The 18,721-nt window shown below is 36.2% G+C and overlaps 1 protein-coding gene across 1 annotated transcript in view; it reads right to left on the bottom strand.

Annotated features, from left to right (window-relative positions):
- Positions 1-1,013: 1,013 nt before the first annotated feature.
- Positions 1,014-18,721, bottom strand: part of LOC139738511 (calcium-activated chloride channel regulator 1-like) — a 55,147-nt gene continuing 37,439 nt past the window's right edge. The window contains exons 12-19 of the mRNA XM_071649137.1: positions 18,202-18,447; positions 16,812-17,057; positions 14,839-14,897; positions 14,117-14,223; positions 13,598-13,794; positions 12,742-12,985; positions 11,357-11,409; positions 1,014-1,270 (exon numbers count right to left, since the gene is read on the bottom strand). Coding sequence (XP_071505238.1) covers positions 1,014-1,270; positions 11,357-11,409; positions 12,742-12,985; positions 13,598-13,794; positions 14,117-14,223; positions 14,839-14,897; positions 16,812-17,057; positions 18,202-18,447 — 1,409 coding nt within the window. The remainder of the gene's footprint in view (positions 1,271-11,356; positions 11,410-12,741; positions 12,986-13,597; positions 13,795-14,116; positions 14,224-14,838; positions 14,898-16,811; positions 17,058-18,201; positions 18,448-18,721) is intronic.

Below are 18,721 nucleotides of genomic sequence, written 5' to 3'. Positions count from 1 at the left end.
TCTGATAGTGTTGCCATTGTTCCACCCGGGGGCCCTGCTATTGTTGTTGCCCCATTCATTGTCAAGTACTTGGGTCGAGAGGGACATTGTGGGTGAAAACATCTTCTCAAAGGACCTTAGCACTTAGCATCCAGGACTTAAACTCGGGACCACCTGCTTGCCCGTGCACGATGTGTGTGTCTTAATGAAAACATGAACACATTTAATCATGGACAAGGACATCTACAAAATGCCACAAAATCAAATGAAATGAAGGAAATTAAAGAAAAAAAATATTGTCGTAATCATTACAGCATAACGCAAAATAGAATTGAGATGGAAAAACAAGAGAGCAGAAGCGATAGTTTGTGGAGAACTCCTTCCGTTTCCTAAATATCATGTGTATATCTTTGTTCAATAAGCTATGGATAGTGATAAAAGAAAAAATAATGTTTCTACTGCCGAAAACAAGTGCATGTACCTTTTTTACTTTAAAAAAAAATCATTTGCGAATCCCATTACACCTTCACTCAGCATTGCTATTGCACTGGTGCACTAGTCTGTTAGTTCAATTCCTTCACGTGAAATAATCAGATGTTATCATGAAATATCCCATTTGACTGTCGCATAACTTCTTTAATTAACCTTGAAATGTTGATATTTATAGACAACCGTTTGAATTGAATACAAAAAATCAAGGAATTTTCAAGGAAATCTCCCATCCAATCACAGCAATCAGTCATGAACATGTTACGCGATTCCGTAGCCCTTTACAAAGGCAGCTCGCATTTTTTTTTATTGTTGAAAAGATGATCTGCATTAATTTTGCTTGAATACGAAAAAGTCACATTGTACTCTATTTTTTTTTTTTTTTTGTAAATGCAAATGTCATGTTGTATTGTATACTTTTGTCGGATATGAAATAAAATAAAGTAGAGTGAAATTAATTTGTGGACTCGCACACAGCGAGAGGAGTTCCGCTCGCTGTGACTAATGCACGTCCAAAAATTATTGCGAGTTGCCTTTGCGAAAGGCTAGTGCTTCCGTTGCATTTTACCTGGAGAGCACCGGTCTATTCTTACAACGTCGTTAATCGTGCCCTCGCCGTAGAAAGAGCGAGCGGCAACGCTGGCGGCCTCGGCGAAGCCAAGTTGCCTACAAGCAATGTCGGCAGTGACGTCGGTCCAGCCCTCGTCGCACAGCCTCGCCCATTGCGGTCCGCCTGGCTTGAAATCGGCGTAGATCTCGATGCGACCTTCATCTGAGGACGGCCCGTCAAGTAGCCGAATGTCTGGAAGGTAATAAATTATCTTACATGCATTAGAGTAGGGTCGCGTTTTTGCAAGTGCTATCGCCGCCAAAATTTCAGTTCAATTCAGTTCAAATTTATTTCATATTTCCACTTTCTCAATGAGAGATTACAAAATGATTGACAGTAAAGCAAGAATACAAAATGTATACATCCATGTCTTTAGATTGAAGAAGAAGGAAAAACATACTTAACACAAACGTATATGGTCAAATCATCTGAGGATGTCACAAGTAAATATCAGAAATATCATACTTTCATTGGGATATTAATGAGCATTTCATTGCTACCTGTGTATCATTCCATGAAATGCATTTCAAATTTTCGTCACCTTGAACAAGTTTTTGCTTCATATATAATACACACACACACACACACACACACACACACACATATATATATATATATATATATATATATATATATAATACATGTATATATATATATATATATATTTATAGGTCTTTATTCGAATTTCGTTCAGTTTCATATCACAGAAACAGAAACGCACACGAACCCGAACAGCGCACACGAACCCGAACACGCACACACATTGATAAACACATACATACACAAACGGAAATAATGCTACTTTAGCTGAGCACATAACATCTACAGAATGTGATTTTAAAAATGTACTTACCCCCTATCTCTACAGCTTTTGCTTGTAAAATTCCCAGAGTACAAAGCCAAAGCACGGCTACTAGAGACCTTGTTGGTGACATTTCTATTAACGGTATTCCCAAATTCCTGAAGAGAGCGAACTTTTAGGAAAGTGTTTCCAGCATAAGTGATTAACTAACGTGTGTCCGGCAGTGTCCCCACAATATATACCACTCGTTGTAACACCAGGGGGGCATTTCATCAACGAGTTCGTCGGAGTTTTCACCGACAAATTTGCTATCAGCCAATCAGACGCAAGGATTTCATTAGCTTTTAACAGTTGTCAGTGTAAATCCTTGCGTCTGATTGGCTGATAGCAAATTTGTCGGTGAAAACCTCCGACAAACTCGTTGACGAAACGCCCCCCAGGTCCTATGGTCGGTCTGCATAAACGACACATTCCTCATTGTTTTGTGGAAGAGACAATAGACCACGCCTACCTTTCCTCTCTACGTCACAATTGCCGACTGAGGTTTACGTGACTATGTGAGAGCGAATTCCGCTCGTACCCGACTTCCTTTGATTACAACATTTTAAATGAACTATACATAAAGTTTGATATCATCAAAGTTGCGGTTCATCGGCATTTCATATATGGATTTTATCATTATGATCATGTCAAAGTTGACACAATTTACAAGGAAACAAGAAAACGATAATTATTGTAAGGACCAGAAGAATGGCCTAACTTAAAAGAACCACAAAACCTGCAAAACTGGCACACCGGGTGAACTGTTTAAATCATTAAAGAATCATATCTATAACTTTCAGCAATCTTTCATTGACTCATTCAGCAAAACCTTGCTCATGATAATGGTGAAGATATATTTATGAATTTTTAAAAAAAATGATTTACGTGTGTGTTTTTTTTTTTATTATGTATGTGCGTGCATGCATGTGCGTTTAATATTCATTATTCTGAAAATACCTATACAGGCATGGAAGAGAGAGGAAGAGAGATTAAGAGAAAAAGTCAGAAACACGACAAATATAAACGTGATTACAAAATTGAAGTCACGAGTAACTGTCGTGCTATCTTCTGTACCGGACGTGTGCACCAGACATGGAGTCACCTCGCTGCAAACACCGAACTGAATCCCTTGTTCAGGCTTCTAGTTAATAGCTTACGTACCAAGTCAAATAGAATTTGACAATCTAGTGTACAGGAGCTGACACAAATTTTGGGAGAAAAACTTAAGAAGAGAGGGACGGACTCGAGTGAGAATCTACACATTTAACGTTAACAGTGCACTAGGGTAGAAGGATATGTGCGGACAATGTATTACAACCGCAATATTCATGATATTGCGATATCACACGGTTAAGACCGGAACGAGACGAAAATTCTTGTCACTGGAGATGAGTAGACATGATTAATGTTGCCTTTAATGTTCACTGTTGGTAACTCTTCCATAAATCACACTAACATGACTTTTAGATATGACAATGATTAGCAGACTACAGGTGTACTGGCTTCCGTGTCATGGTAACAGCTACCCCTGCTACCCAACCCCCCCCCCCCCCCACACACACACACACACACCCACGCGCATCCGCAGGTGTTCTGTTGTAAAAGCCGAATGTAGGTTAAATGTTTTAGAGCTAATTCGAGGACCACATTTGCTGTTAAGTGAATATCGAAGTTTTTGTTAAACTCACTTCAGACTTCATCGAGATTGGATGGGTGAAGTTACGGCAAATTTCCTTTATGATATAGGTTTTTCGGCTAATTTCATTGTTTTTTCATTCAATTTCATATTAGATTGAGCATTCTATGTTGCTACATTTGCTCAGGTATCAAAATATCGTCATTTGTGCACTCTGAATTATTGATGGCAGAATGCTTGTACATTCTCGGCAAAGGTTGTTCAACTCCTTCTGCACCTGTCCCTAATTCTTTCCAAGTATTCAATTTCGCTTATGAATAAAAAAAGTTAATAACTAGAGTATTTAGATTAAACCTATCCATCAAAAAAGTACATTACTTGAACTTCAATCGAATGTTGAAAAGTCTACATGCGGATTATACATGATGCAAATAAGTATGTTAAATGAATATCATAAATAATGAATTTGATGATCCGGATCAGACTAAAGATGTTAATTCAGATTATAAAAAAAGGAAGTTCATAATGCAATCAAAGATGAATATAAGAGACAAATGAATCTATGAATAACATGTAATGGGGATTATTTCATATCAACATGACGTATTTGGCAGAAGTATTTGTTTTCAAAAACCGATAAGTCCATGTTTGAAGATTTTGAACTACAATCTCTGTCATAAAGTACAAAATAATACCTTTTAAATGATATATTGGTCACTACATATAAAGGTATATTTTTGAAGTTATGGTCAAAAGAAGCAAAATTTTTCTTATTATTCTCTTTATTTTTCTTGACCTTTAATCGCAAATATCTCCATTCTTTTTAGCAAATATGGACTTATCGGTTTTTGCAAAGAAACTCTTCAAATGGATATTCAAAACAACTATTGCTGATCAAGATGAAATCTGAGATGAAGAGCAAAAGTAACAGTCAATAATTACTTGGACAGAATCACTCTTGCTCAATGATATATATATATATATATATATATATATATATATATACATATATATATATATATATATATATACATATATACATAACTTGTACTACGGCAGTCGCTTACTCAATAGCGAAATCAAAAGAACTTTTAAATGCTTATCGAGCAAATGGCTCTGAAGTGAGTGGCCCCCTTTCAACCATACGTCCTTTGCTAAGTTTCTTGTCCGATTGACCTTCAAATGTGGTGAATTTCCTCAGAAAATTATTTCAAACAAAATAATGTGTTTTATTCATGTCACTAGTTACCCATTCTGGTTATCACTGCAGCCAGCATACGAATGCAAGTTGTCAATGACTTAAAGTGCTTTCCCAATGATGTATGGTTGGGAAAAGTCACTAGCATGACTCGATATAATTTCGTCACGTGAGATAAGAAATATGATTTTGATAAGTTTTGTGCATTTGTTTACATTTTTTGAAGTGAATTTTTGTTTGGCCTAATTAATATCATTTAGTAGCCTCTACATAAAAGTTGCGATAACACCTGCTAGTCCGCTTTAGAACAATACATATGTACAGTCATAACCAAACAATATTCATTAATTGTCAAAACGGTTGTAGCGCCCTCTTGATTTTTTGTTTTTATTTCTAATGTGGTAAGCACTGTTTCCTTGTAAGCTTTGGACCTTTAAATGCACAAATTTTGTCAAAACAAGGCTAAAATTATGTTCCTTTTCCTTTGTAGATTTGAAAGAACAGCACAATTTGATTCTTTTGTACTCCACAATGTCCAATTCATAATTTAAAACAAATCAGTTGAATATTATTTTGAAGCGCATTTCAAATTTCAAGCTTTATTTGATGAAAATTGGTCTTGAAATGGCTGAGATATCCAAAAACAAAGTAAAAAATAGTAATACCTTATAAAGGGTGGGTCCCACTACTTATTAGGATTGCCTTGTTTTGGATATCTCAGCAATTTCAAAAACCAATGTTCATCAAATAAACTTTGAATTCCTTTTAGAATTATATGCTTTTTCATACGTTATAACAGATTTCTCATTATCTAAAAAGAAAAAAATCTGAAAACTGAAGCCCCATCTCAGAAACTGTATACCATACCTTTAAATTGTTCAGAAATGCTGATAAGCAAAGAAATGTATCAACTATGGTTTAGCAGCGTTTAATCAGATCAATCACAATTGCAATTTTCTTATTGATGCATTTGAGTGTATTTCATATTTCATTGTTGACTTTGTATAGTGCAGACTACTGTAAATTGCATTTCAGATATCATAATGTAATGCAGGTGTCCCGCAAGGATCGCCACTTAGCCTGGCGCTGTTTTATCATTATCATTTTATTATGGTAAGTAATGCTTGCAAAGATTGCCATTTTTGTTTTTTATGAATATGTTGATTATTTGACAATAGTAGAGGCTGGAGGTCGTAATCAGTCATTTCAGATGCAAAAAGAAATTGATTTACTGGCAACTTGGTCTTTGTCTGATAATATGAAACTTCAGATGTGAGTTTCTTCAATATGTCTCCCTCTCCCTGGGGGTTGTTTCATGTTCATTGTTGTCACTGCCGGCAACCAGGGACAGCCTGCTGGTAGTGTCGCTGCAGTAGTAGATGACAGGTTCGAGTCCCACGGGTACCTTTTTCACGACATGTTTGTTAATTTAGAGATCAGAAGTTGCGATCTTAACAAATTTAATTTGTAGACGGAGACAAATTGAAGAAACTCTTACCCGAACCTTCACCCCTCTGAATAATATCTTTCTTTCAATATGGAGCTTAATCCTCAAAAATGCATTTTTATGACAATCTCCTTTCTGAACCCATGAACTCGGCAAAGTTTGTATATCAATGAACCTACTCTGCATGAAACCAGCACTGTTAAGATTCCAGGTGTTTATATTTAACAGAATCTTAAATGGGATACGCATACATCTGAAATGATGTAAAAAAGCAGTAGGAGATTGTTCGTGTTTAATAGTCTGATGAGTGTATTCAGATCATTCAGATTTGGGAGACCTCCAAACTGATTCTGGTGTACAGCGTAGAAGTATTATACTTTCACAGGGAAGCCAACATCATTATGCAGTATAAAAAAACCGTATATTTTGGAGTGCTTATACATTTTATCATGTTCCCGCATTCTTGCTCCCGTTAAACCAATAAGTTGTGTAGTTTCAAACCACTGAATTCTTTTGTCACCTAAATCTAAATCTAAGAAAAGGTTTACTGAAACCCGGCAAACTGAAAACAGAAAACTAATGGGAACAATATGTTTCTGATGAACCCAAACGTGTGTTACTTCGTCACTGAGAGAGTCACATCAAGTTTCTAATATGTGATATTATGTCTTCTATTAGAAACTAAAAGGACGTAATTATATGTTACAGAGACTGCATCATTTTAAGCATCATTTGTGATCAGTGGTAATGAAAAACTATGAACTTTGATTTAGAATATTTGAAGAGTTTGTTCACAAAAACCGATAAGGCCATATTTGCCAAATGGAGATATTTGCGATTAAAGGTCAAGAAAAATAAAGGGAATAATAAGAAAAATTTTGCTTCTTTTGGCCATAACTTCAAAAATGTACCTTTAGTGACCAATATATCATTTAAAAGGTATTGTTTTGTACTTTATGACAGAGACCATACGTCAAAATCTTCAAAAATGGACTTATCGGTTCTCTTCATTTCTACCCTCTGCCTTAATGTGTTACAAATTGATAGTGACTGCTAAGTTATTACCTATAAAGTTCACTTCCACTTGTCTTCAATATCACGTGACACTGGTAACATCTTTGCACATAATATCCCTTATCAATTAACACAGCACACACATAATTATACACAAAAGCTGCACACAAATTCCTTAGTAATGATTAGACCAAGACAGAAATGACAGACCAAAACACCGTAATTTGATACTATCGGTTCATTTTGAATGTCGTTCTTGAGTACAACATCGGTCACGAAAAAAAACAAAAAACATTTATCCATCGTCACTGGGTATATGGAATTCTGTAGGTAGTACGTCAAATGATTTCATTTCAACTCAACATGGCTGTTTCTAATAAAATTCGAATCATTAGATCATAGCATGTACTTCCAAATATCCCATTTATTATGGACCTATTATTATTATCATTATCATTATTATTACTATAATTATTACATTAATTACTATTATCGTGTCTTTACGGCTATCGTTATCTGCGAATCACTCTCATTAAAAACAGATATGTATGTCAAAACAGTTGATTTCAGTAGGTGTCTGAATTGTACATCCGTGTTAAGATAAATACAATGTATAGTGTAAATGTACTTGCATGGAAAATTGATTTGAATAAAAAAATAAACTTCATCATATTGTCAGGCCCTATTATACCTGTTTTAAACTTGCTGTCTGAAAACAGCATGGAGGAAGCCAGAAATAATTTGATTTGGCATGGGTGAAGGTATCAATGAAATTGACCTTTTAAATGAAGAAATATACTAATGATGATGATGATAATAATAATAATAATATCTACAAATTCAAACAGAAAATACATTACTTCAAGAGATGACTTTTTAACCTGACCTTGAACTCATTAATTGTAACTGCTTGTCTTACAAACAAAGGGAGATTATTCCATAATTTTGGTGCAGCGTACAAAAATGCCCTGTCACCAAGAGTAATTATTGATTTCCCCGATGGCTATTTCAATAATGTTTGATCTCATGAACTTCGAAGGTGATAAAATGTTTGAAATGAAGTCTTTAACTCTACAAGTTGCTGTATGTACACTGGTGCTGTACCATGAAAAGGTCTATACAATTAGCAGAGTTTTAAGTATGATTCTCTGCTTTACAGGCAACCAATGTAATGCACGTAGTAATGGACTACAATGAGAAAACGAAATAAAAAAAGAAATATAACACATTGTGTGTAAGCCGAACCCTACCCCGGTCCATCCAATCGTTCTAGATCTGCTTTGAGTACCTCCTGGTTGTTTCAAAGATAAGCCCAAAGTTGTTACCTTTGCAACCTAACGAATGTAATTTATGTCAATACCTCCACACTTTTTTTTTATAACCTATCAAGCAAATATCTTATGATATCCCCTCAATCATATCATTATAAATTGACGTGCATATATTACCAAATCAAATACACTATTCAACCATTATAACCATTATGCTGCAAAGTGAGAAATAAACACAAAAGACAATGTTTGAAATCAAGGTTAGAAATAATGAGAGCATTTAGAGTTAACATGATATTATATTACATCTTCTATTACATCTTCTGAACTTTTTCGTACCCTATGAAGCATTTTTTTTTTAATCCTCTCATGAGTACCAACATAAATTCACTTGCATGTATCCTTATATCACCACAAAAATACACTACTTCATCCTGGTATAGTCATCATCATACTCCGAAAAGTGAGAAATAAACACAAAACACAGCCTCTGCAATCATGGTTATAGATAATGAGAGCACACCACTCTTTACATCTAAAGTAAACATGGACAGATTCAATGGAAAGTATGATTTCAGATTTTTCCCCAGTAGCTTTGCCGACACATGACGACACATGTATACGTAAACAGTGATTGAAACCTACACTAAGAAGCTATCATGTAATGTACTCTCAGCAATATCAGTACGTGTATAAGTTCCAATATATCAATAATATCATCGCCACGAAATCAAATATAACACTCTTTTATCATTCCAGTTATCACACTGAAAATGAGACAAAAACACCATATATATAGACTGAGTTTAAGATCACGAAATGATTAGAGTATTTACAGTAAGCCTGAAATATTCAGTGGAATGCACATTTTTGGATGAATTTTCTTTCCTTTCCTTTGTGTGTATGTGTGTGTGTGTGGGGGGGGGGGGGGGCTTAACTAGACACCTATCAAGCTAAACTTATTTTGACAACACAAAGAATTTGGATCGCGTTTCCTGAAACACGATAAGAGTTTCTCATTCTTTCTTCTTCTTTTTTTTTAATAACAAGAATGCATGTAGGATTCAAGACATTCACTGGCATTGTATTAATGTACGCTTGTACACCCACATCGTTGCAGTGATTATCAATACTTTCAATCTGTAACATGAACCATTCAGTATTGCAATCGTCACAAGTCTCTACCACTGATATAGCTTGAACATCTCTGTCCAATCAATATTTAGGATTAGTATTAAGGAAAGCCCACTTTACATCATTAAGGAGTTGCAACAGAGATTAACTCTTTCGTGTTTAACCTTTATGTGCCAGTGACTCAATATAGACAATGTGCATTACTATGGGTTTTCTATGTGCCAATCTAAATTCAAATGAAAAAAGAGGGTAAGTTTGATGTACTTAGGGCCTCGACCAAGCTACCACCTATGTACAGTATATACAACATCCATGATTGCGATCGATAATCTTTTTTGCTAACTCACTGGATACATGCTTGAATGTGTTGTAAGTGGTAACAATGAGTTCAAACTCCATATACAGTCTAAAAGCAAATGGTGAAAAAACTGTGTCTTTATCAATAAACTCATAATAACTATTCCACTTTGAAAAAGAATAGAAGATTTGCCCGATAGCAGGTATAATTCAAGTACATTTTGATCGCAACGAAATATTAAATGAACCAAACAATCTCTTTTCCATGTTCTGATACTTTCGTTATCACGTTTCCACGGTTTGGGTTGTTATTAACTGCACTTATTTTATTCACACAAACTGGTCACCTGGGTATAATTAGGAGATTCAGTGTTCCACTTGGAAGATTTGACAAGATCTGAAGTAAACTGAACAATATACATCAATATCATTACCAATAATTACTCGTTGGTTTCAGTTCAGTTCAGTTCAGTTTTTATTTCTGCATTTCAAAATCAATAAAAATCAACAAAATACTTACATAGTCATTTACACAGCTAATATTCGTAACGTTTGGATCTTACATACATTTTCTTTTTTTTTCAAGAACGAATCTCATATATGAAAGGAAGCAATAGGAAATGATAAAAATGAAATGCAGGGGACGATCATCATAAGCGTAGATTAAAGAAGGCATTTCCATATTTGATTTGATTTGGGATAATGAGTTAGAGAGTGTTCCACAAGGAACATTTGACTTAATCTAAAGTAAAATGAACTAGAATATTCGTTACGTCTATATCATTTTCAATTACAGCCTGTACATCTAGATTTTGTAGATTATAGAAGGCATTATCTTATTCATACAACAACCTGGCCACTTGTGTATGATTCAGAGATTTAGTGTTATGCTGAGAAGATTTGACTTGATTTGAAGTAAAAGGAACTACAATATTTATCACGTCACCTTTATCATCATCAATTACTTCTTGATTTTGCAGGTTATAGAAGGCGTTATCGTTGCCATCATATCTGTTACCATGGTCGTCTTATTGACGCTTTTGCTATTCCGTTTTTTGGGTTTTTGGTTTTCCTTTTTGTAGTGGTGTTGAGCGGCAAGCTCAATAGTAGTAGTGATGATTTCCAGCGAGGACATTTCTCTCAACAGTCGAAGGCGTGTGTGACGCTGAAGAGTAATACACTTCTGATCTCTTTCTGTTTCCAGCTTGGTGTCTCAGTGAAAAATTGGCGGAGTCTGCCCGCATGGTAGGATGGTCCCGTCGGTATTCTGGGAAGAAACAATTTGATATTCAGTAGCTATCCCGTGAAGCATATGAAAACGAAAGTAATAATAGAAAGCTTACCTTTGACCCCAGTTCCTTGCCAGTATTCAGACCATGCGAATGAAAGACACATTTAAGTTACACCCACGAAGAATAATTTACGTCAGTTACTTACGTTGTCCCCATGGGTTCGCATCTTTATGAAGTTGAGCCTCCCTCACCATAGTCCTGACAGAATTTCAAAAGAAAGACAACACACTCAATACTGTATTTTCGGAGTTAGGAATAGCCTTCACAATGGCAAAGGAAGTAACAACATGGTTATTAATTTTAAATAGGTATCATGTTAAGGGCAGGTACATTGGCCCTGTTGATGTTGGGCTCATGTCTCATGACGGAAATGAAAGCAAGCGATCACGATCACATGAGCAATGTTCAAAGTGAATCGATTATATGATGAGAACAACACTGATGAAGTCGATAGTGAAAATGATGGTTTGTCAGTGACAAGTGCTGTTATTATATATGATAGGTATACTGTCAACATTGCCTCTTCGCTCATGGGAGGCAAAGTTTGATATTGAAATTAGGAGACGTACGCGCGGCCTTAAAGGTAGGGGATACCTTTTACAGACCTCCCAAAATGCAGCAAAACATTCAATATGAACCTCAGGGTACTTGTTTAGGGGAAGTCAACAGTTATCTACAATTTGAATAATGCACAAAACTCAACTACTCAGTAGTTCTGTGTGTCAGCCACACTTAAGCCTTTTTGTTGCAGTCTTCTGTATTTTTTTAATCTATAAACACAAATCTAAAAGTATAAGAGCTGAAGTAATAACATATAGAGTGTGTGGCAAGAATGTATATAGAAATGTTTGTAAGTTTTGATGAACTTTCTTCACAAAATATACATGATGGACACACATGCAGTACATGGGTCTGCAAAGCTAGCCTAGTAATGTACTGGAATTTAAACGGTGAGCCCCGAAAAAAATTCAATTCAAAATCTAACGGTAAATAAAAATGTACTAAATGTTACCTTCCACTTTCAATACTTTATGGGAGTTTCTAAAATGATACTCTCTTCAACATACCACTGTATTTATACAACTCTTCATTTAAGGCATGCAAATGGGATTCCCTACCTTTAAAGGTATTCAGCCGAATATTATGTATCATTATGTTTTCGTTGGTCATTACTCAGTAAACGGAATATAATATCCAATTTCAGAAATCTACTACCTACTACCACATCCTTGTTACATCTGCCTTAGTCGTTATTCTTTACTCGCTCTGCCTGCTTTTCTTGTCTTGATGAAATTATCAAATTGACTGTGTATCGATTAAACCTTTGTTTTCAGAGGTTGACAGATTTATTCCAAATCTGAGCTTGTTTGTCATCTCTTTTTTGTTTTGTTTTGCTGGCAGAATTTGCATAAAGCATTACACAACACACGTGAGTTTGAAATCATGTGCATTGTTCGTTGATGTGTGAAAAAACTATTCATACATCATACAATTATGTACCTGTCATAAGCAATATTTCGTCACACTCACATGCGCATGCTAAGCAAACAAAGCGACAGGAAGATCACAACGAATAATACAGCCACCACTGCGATAATGGCAATGAGGTATGTGGGAAACTCCGTGTCGGGCGTCGGTGGGGTGGTTGTTGGTTCAACACCGTCGACAGTAGGTAGGCTGATGTCAGCGATCGAGACATTGAGGGCGTCTTCTATGGTCTTCATATTCTCCTGAATTGACTGGTGGAGAAGGTCCTGTGGGATGTACGTTTGGTCTAAACGCAAAGAATGCATAGGTTTTCGATACTTTGACTCGGTAAAATTGTCCTGAATTCAGTGGAAAAAAGACTGTGAATTGTTGGAATGCTATCCTTAAAGGCATTATTTACCATTTGCAGATGAAGAAAAAACAAAAACAAAAAAACAGCTGTAGTGCTTCAACGCAGTTCTAAAATGCGAGTTAGGGATAGAAACAACCAATGTAAAAATTTGAACCAGTATAGTCAATGTTAAGTATTATTTAATATACAAAATGTGAACAATTGTTATAATAAAAATTTTTCTAAACTAAACCGTCTTCAGTTGTGGTTTATTGAGAAAAAAAAAAGTGATATCTCCTTATATTTCAGGATTTATTGCGAAATTTTTGTATGGTATGATGTTTTGTGATATAAGTGACATACACCTGTACATCAAATGTGATATCTCGAACATTTATCAAATTACTGCACCCAAAGGTAGCGTACCTTTAAGTAGCTATGTGTCGCAAGGATACAAGCCATAACCGTTACATTTAACACGTTTAAAGTTTTAGGAACGTTGTTTTACTTTCATGTTGGGGGACAAACGTATAGCATAGAAGAGTACAGTATTGCTGTCTCACTAACCTGTTTGGCGTTTAATCCGGTCGTAGACATCTCGCCGACGTCGTCCTCCAGATGATTCCCCATTTGCACAGAGATCGGGGTTTTCCGGAGGAAGAGCGACGATGGTGACGTAACAACCGATTTGCAGCCTCGATTCTACTGGGAAGCCGTCCGCTATCAGAACATGAGCCGCAGTGACAAAATTCAGATCTTCGGCGCTTAAAAACAAACAAACAAAAATATATAGTCCGAATTCTTCGATATTGTTTTTGCGTAAAGCAAATCATTGACGCAATGTACACAGCAAATGGCGGGAATCGAAGAACATATTATACATCTATTCAATCTTAGTGTATCTGTCAGTAAAAAAAAACAGAATTATCTAAGATTTGTTTGCAAGTCTAGTAAGGTGTTGACGTCATTACCATCATTACATTCTTTATTGTGAACGATAACAACGATTCCTGTAGCCATGGAAACTATCTACTCCCCTATACCGCTTTAACTCAAACTTCAACTTCAGCAAGATGTTGCACGTACTTGAGTCGTGGTCCTTGATTTGGACAGCACACTGAAAATTCGTCGTTGCAGTAGTTATTGATGGCAACAGCAACAATCTCGCGAAGAGGTGACAACAGATTTATGCACTGTGAGACACGAAGGAGAAGACAGTTGAAATAACAAATGACATGCTAAGACAGCCGAAAAATTGCATGAAAAGTTATGATCGGTAACTATATAATGTTTTATAATATGAAGGAGTAATGAGTATTGTTTTTTATTCAAATATAGAAGTCGAGGGTTTTTAAAGCACTTAAGAGCAGTCTCTTCAGTGTAAGAAAAGAAATGATTCAAGCATTTTCGTTGTGCTATCATCATCGTCGTAATTAAAACATTGACGGTTACATATTGATTTTATTACTCAGCTAACGAGGTATAAACAAGTACAGCATCTTTGTCTACAGGGGAATTTCGATTCGATCTCGGGACCTCAAGTTTAAGAGTGTCGAGTTTCGGGCACACCTCCCAAAACGAGAACGCAATATCATGATTAAAATTCCTTTGGGAGGTTTTTTTTTTTAAAGTTTCAGATGAAGATGACTAAAATTATTAAATCCTGAATTTGCCATTTTAGCCCTCGATTTTTTAATCATGTTTGTATGGAATTTTACGATACGAAGATCATGTACAATTGATGAAGGACTCGTGGATACACATCCTTGGTTTATTAGAAATAGGATATCCTAATTCGCGTAACTTACCACTCCAAGCGTGATGCCAAAGAACAGCTGTACTCCACTCGAAAGCTGTTGCTTGTCAACTGCAGATTTTAACAGGATAGTGAAAATGAATGTTTTAAGTTAGGTACCCATGTTTTGACACAAAGACACCGCAGCTTACAGAAGAACGAATGCACACATACACACATACTTCTTTACACGTTGAAATTTTGCGATAAAGTACAATAAGAGTATGCGTACTTGTTAATTCATATAAAATTTACAATACCATAATACGATTTTAAGGCTCTATATGCTATATGCTCTATATGCTATAATCACAACTAGTGTTAACGATGAACTTGTATACAACAGATTGATAGAAGGGCAGAAGGAGAGGATATTGCACAAAAGGAGAAGACAATTAATTAAATGTCATATTAGTCTGATTAATAGAGATGTGACCACGTGGAAATACACGAATGCAACAGCCTATAGGTCTTATTTCTGCACGAAAAGCTGTCGTTGATTGATGAACATTGTACAACGCTAGGCTAAACCGAAAGAGTTTTAAATAATGTTCGAAAACTTTCCTGTCGATAGATATGTTTACAATTATTTGGATTTTATTTCACTGACTGCTTTGAATTCAAATATTCCAGAGTTCAAGAATGTTAACATCGTTTGAGATGTTACAGTTCTCGTTCTAACCACAAGACCACGTCGAAGGGGGTATTCATTAAAAGCTGTTTTGGTCAAACATTTCAAAAGGAAGATAAAAGCTTTGTGTAACGCAACCAAAATTAAAGTCGTGACCAGCATAACATGGTTAGATATCCCGAGTCAAACCAATCATCATGTATACTATTACAGCAAAGTTCACACTGTCACTGACAGATATTCCAATTCCGAACACAACAGCAAAGCACACACACAAACACAAAAATTCTACTCTAGGTATTATTTGTTTTAGAACTATTTTCAGAGTTACCAGTTTTGCTGTTAAAATCTAAAACTTTTGGCGTCGGTGCTGATAGCAAATTTCACACGGGAGTGAAATTTACGCTATGCACAGTAGTCATCATGATCTGAACATTAGCTTTTGAAAAATATGAATATAATCAAAATATTTCAGCACGGTTAAAAAACAATCTTTCAGTTGCTTTATTGTTTTAACATAACCCCTATAAGCAAGCATTTGTATGTAATATGTTATTTTTGTAAGTTTATTCTGTTGTCAAGTATTCTTCGAATTACAACTTACATTGACAATTTTCCCCTTGGAATCCGGTTGGACAGTTGCATGCGCATGTTTGCGGGTTGAAACCCCCGCCATTCTGACAGACTTTAGATGGACATATAGTCAGAGTTTTGACTGTTGTAGCGGCTAATGTCGGTTCTAATGTTGTTGGTTGTTGTGTAGATGTTGGCTCTTGTGAAGTTGTTGGCTCTTGCGTTGTTGTTGGTTCTTGTGTAGTTGTTGGCTCTTGTGTTGTTGTCGGTTCTTGTGTAGTTGTTGGCTCTTGTGTTGTTGTTGGCTCTTGTGTAGTTATTTGCTCTTGTGTAGTTGTTAGCTCTTGTGTAGTCGTTGGCTCTTGTGTAGTTGTTGGTTCTTCTGTTGTTGTTGGTTCTTGTGTAGTTGTTGGCTCTTGTGTAGTTGTTGGTTCTTCTGTTGTTGTTGGTTCTTGTGTAGTTGTTGGCTCTTGTGTAGTTGTTGGCTCGTGTAGACGTGGGCTCTTGTGTAGTTGTTGGCTCTTGGTAGTCTCTTGTGTAGTTGTTGGTTCTTCTTGTGTAGTCGTTGGTTGTTGGTTCTTGTGTATCTTGTGTAGTTGTTGGTTCTTCTGTTGTTGTTGGTTCTTGTGTAGTCGTTTGCTCTTGTGTAGTTGTTGGTTCTTCTGTTGTTGTTGGTTCTTGCGTAGTTGTTAGTTCTTGTGTTGTTGTTAGTTGTGTTGTTGTTATTTCTTGCGTTGTTGTTGGCTCTTCTGTGGTTGTAGGATCTGGGACAGGGATAATACGCCTGAATGTTGCAACTGCGATGTTGGACACGTCGCCACTTTTGCCGCTGTCGTCAGAGGCGCGAATGGCGAACCAATAGGAGAAAGCAGCCACCTGCGTCACGTTCTCGACAGAGGCAACGAATTCTTCCGGCGACCCGAATGGTTGCGGGACCAGCAAATCTGAACCATTCACCCTGGCGGCACCCTCAAAGTCAGACATCAACATATCCATAGAGTCTGACACACGGATGTCATATAATGTCGCTGAAACATAATAATGAGAGCAGAATCCAATTCATCGAATTCTCGCTATCACAAACAACTATATATAAGAAATTTAATAAAGCGACGGCGTTATTAAATTTTCATATCAGACTGTCAAATCTTTCCTGAGGACTACTTCGTTTTGCTTTGTTTTGGGATATCATTTCAAAGCTGATTTTCAACAAAATAATATACTTTACATTCCTCTGGAATTGTATGCTCTTTGATATTGCATATGTAAGTGGTTTCTAATCATCTCACAAAAAGTTAAAATCTGTATCCCCATCTCAATCGAACCTACACCATCCCTTTAAGCCCTAATGCCTATTCTAACTGTTCCTTTTAATTCAGACAGATCTCCCCTGAGCAGGACTGCGATTCTCCTGCGATTCATTGTGAAGTCAACAATGGTAGAGTTGGTGGCAGTATACATGTAAGGTTTTCGGGCGTGTTCAAAACGTTGTAAGCAGATCGTAAAATGAGCACACCCTGATAGCATATCGAGCTGGATGGCACAGATGTGATTGCTGATGTGGTCTATGTACTACATAATGTAGTCAGGATTAGCAAAACCTGACTAGAGAGATGGAAAGTTGATTTCGGGGAATGTTAATGTTTAAAAGAAGAGTTACTTCATATAATATAATATAATATATATATATATATATATATATATATATATATATATATATATATCATATATATATATATATATATATATATATATATATATATTCTATTATAAATTATATTTGTTGAAGGTACTACCTTTTTGTGGTTTTATTTGTTTGATTTCATTACAAGACACTCGGTTAATATTTGTAGCACAGAAACAGTTGAAAATCATACAAAAGAATTGTGTTTCTACGATGCAGGACGGTTCCTGTTTAAACGTGCTCCAAGTGCATGTAAAGACATCAGAGAGGGGGGCATTTCATGAAGCGTTTTGTTACATATTTTGCCTGACATACTGTTATAAGCTGCTGAAATCCTTCCATTTAACTGACTGAGAGAAAATTTGTTCGACAAATTTGTCGAAAAAGAAAAAAACACGCTTTATGAATTGTACCCAGCAGAAGTGTAAATATGCTAAAGTATATTGAAATAATCCTCTGTCAGTGTCAACGTCAATGAAAACCTTTACCCGTTCCTGAGTCGAGATCGTCCCCCGGTGCGGTCCATGTCAGCACGGCAGTGAGGTTCTCAACGGACGTCGAAGTCACCTGGAGGTCGAGAATTCTGCTCGGTGGAAACACGTCCATGTTCACGATATTGGGTGGCACATTATTGATGCTCGTGGATCCAGTAGATGAACCTCTGACAAAGGAAGGAGCATCTTCAACCTCCAATTCCTGCACCATGTCGCCTGCAAAACGTACCGGGTAACTACCTGTCGAATGAGAAAGGTATTGTGTTGATGTTAAAGTCGTTTGAATGGGTGCTGTTTGTTATTCCGAAGGTTCGTTATATCGAAGGTTCGTTATTCCGAAGGTTCGTTAATCCGAAACACACAAATTCCCTATACCTCGAGGTTCGTTAATTCGGAAATGAAAAAGGGTTCGTTAATCCGAACATTTGTGGCGTTATTCCGAAGGTTCGTTAATCCAAAAATTAAATAGGATTCGCTATTCCGAAGGCTCGTTCTTTCCGAAAATGAAATAGGG

The sequence above is a fragment of the Diadema antillarum genome, unplaced genomic scaffold (genome assembly GCF_040938485.1).
Source record: "Diadema antillarum isolate AM-2024a unplaced genomic scaffold, OU_Dant_1.0 seq00000750_RagTag, whole genome shotgun sequence".
In the NCBI taxonomy this organism is placed as follows: domain Eukaryota; kingdom Metazoa; phylum Echinodermata; class Echinoidea; order Diadematoida; family Diadematidae; genus Diadema; species Diadema antillarum.
This window is presented reverse-complemented; position numbering and strand designations above follow the sequence as displayed.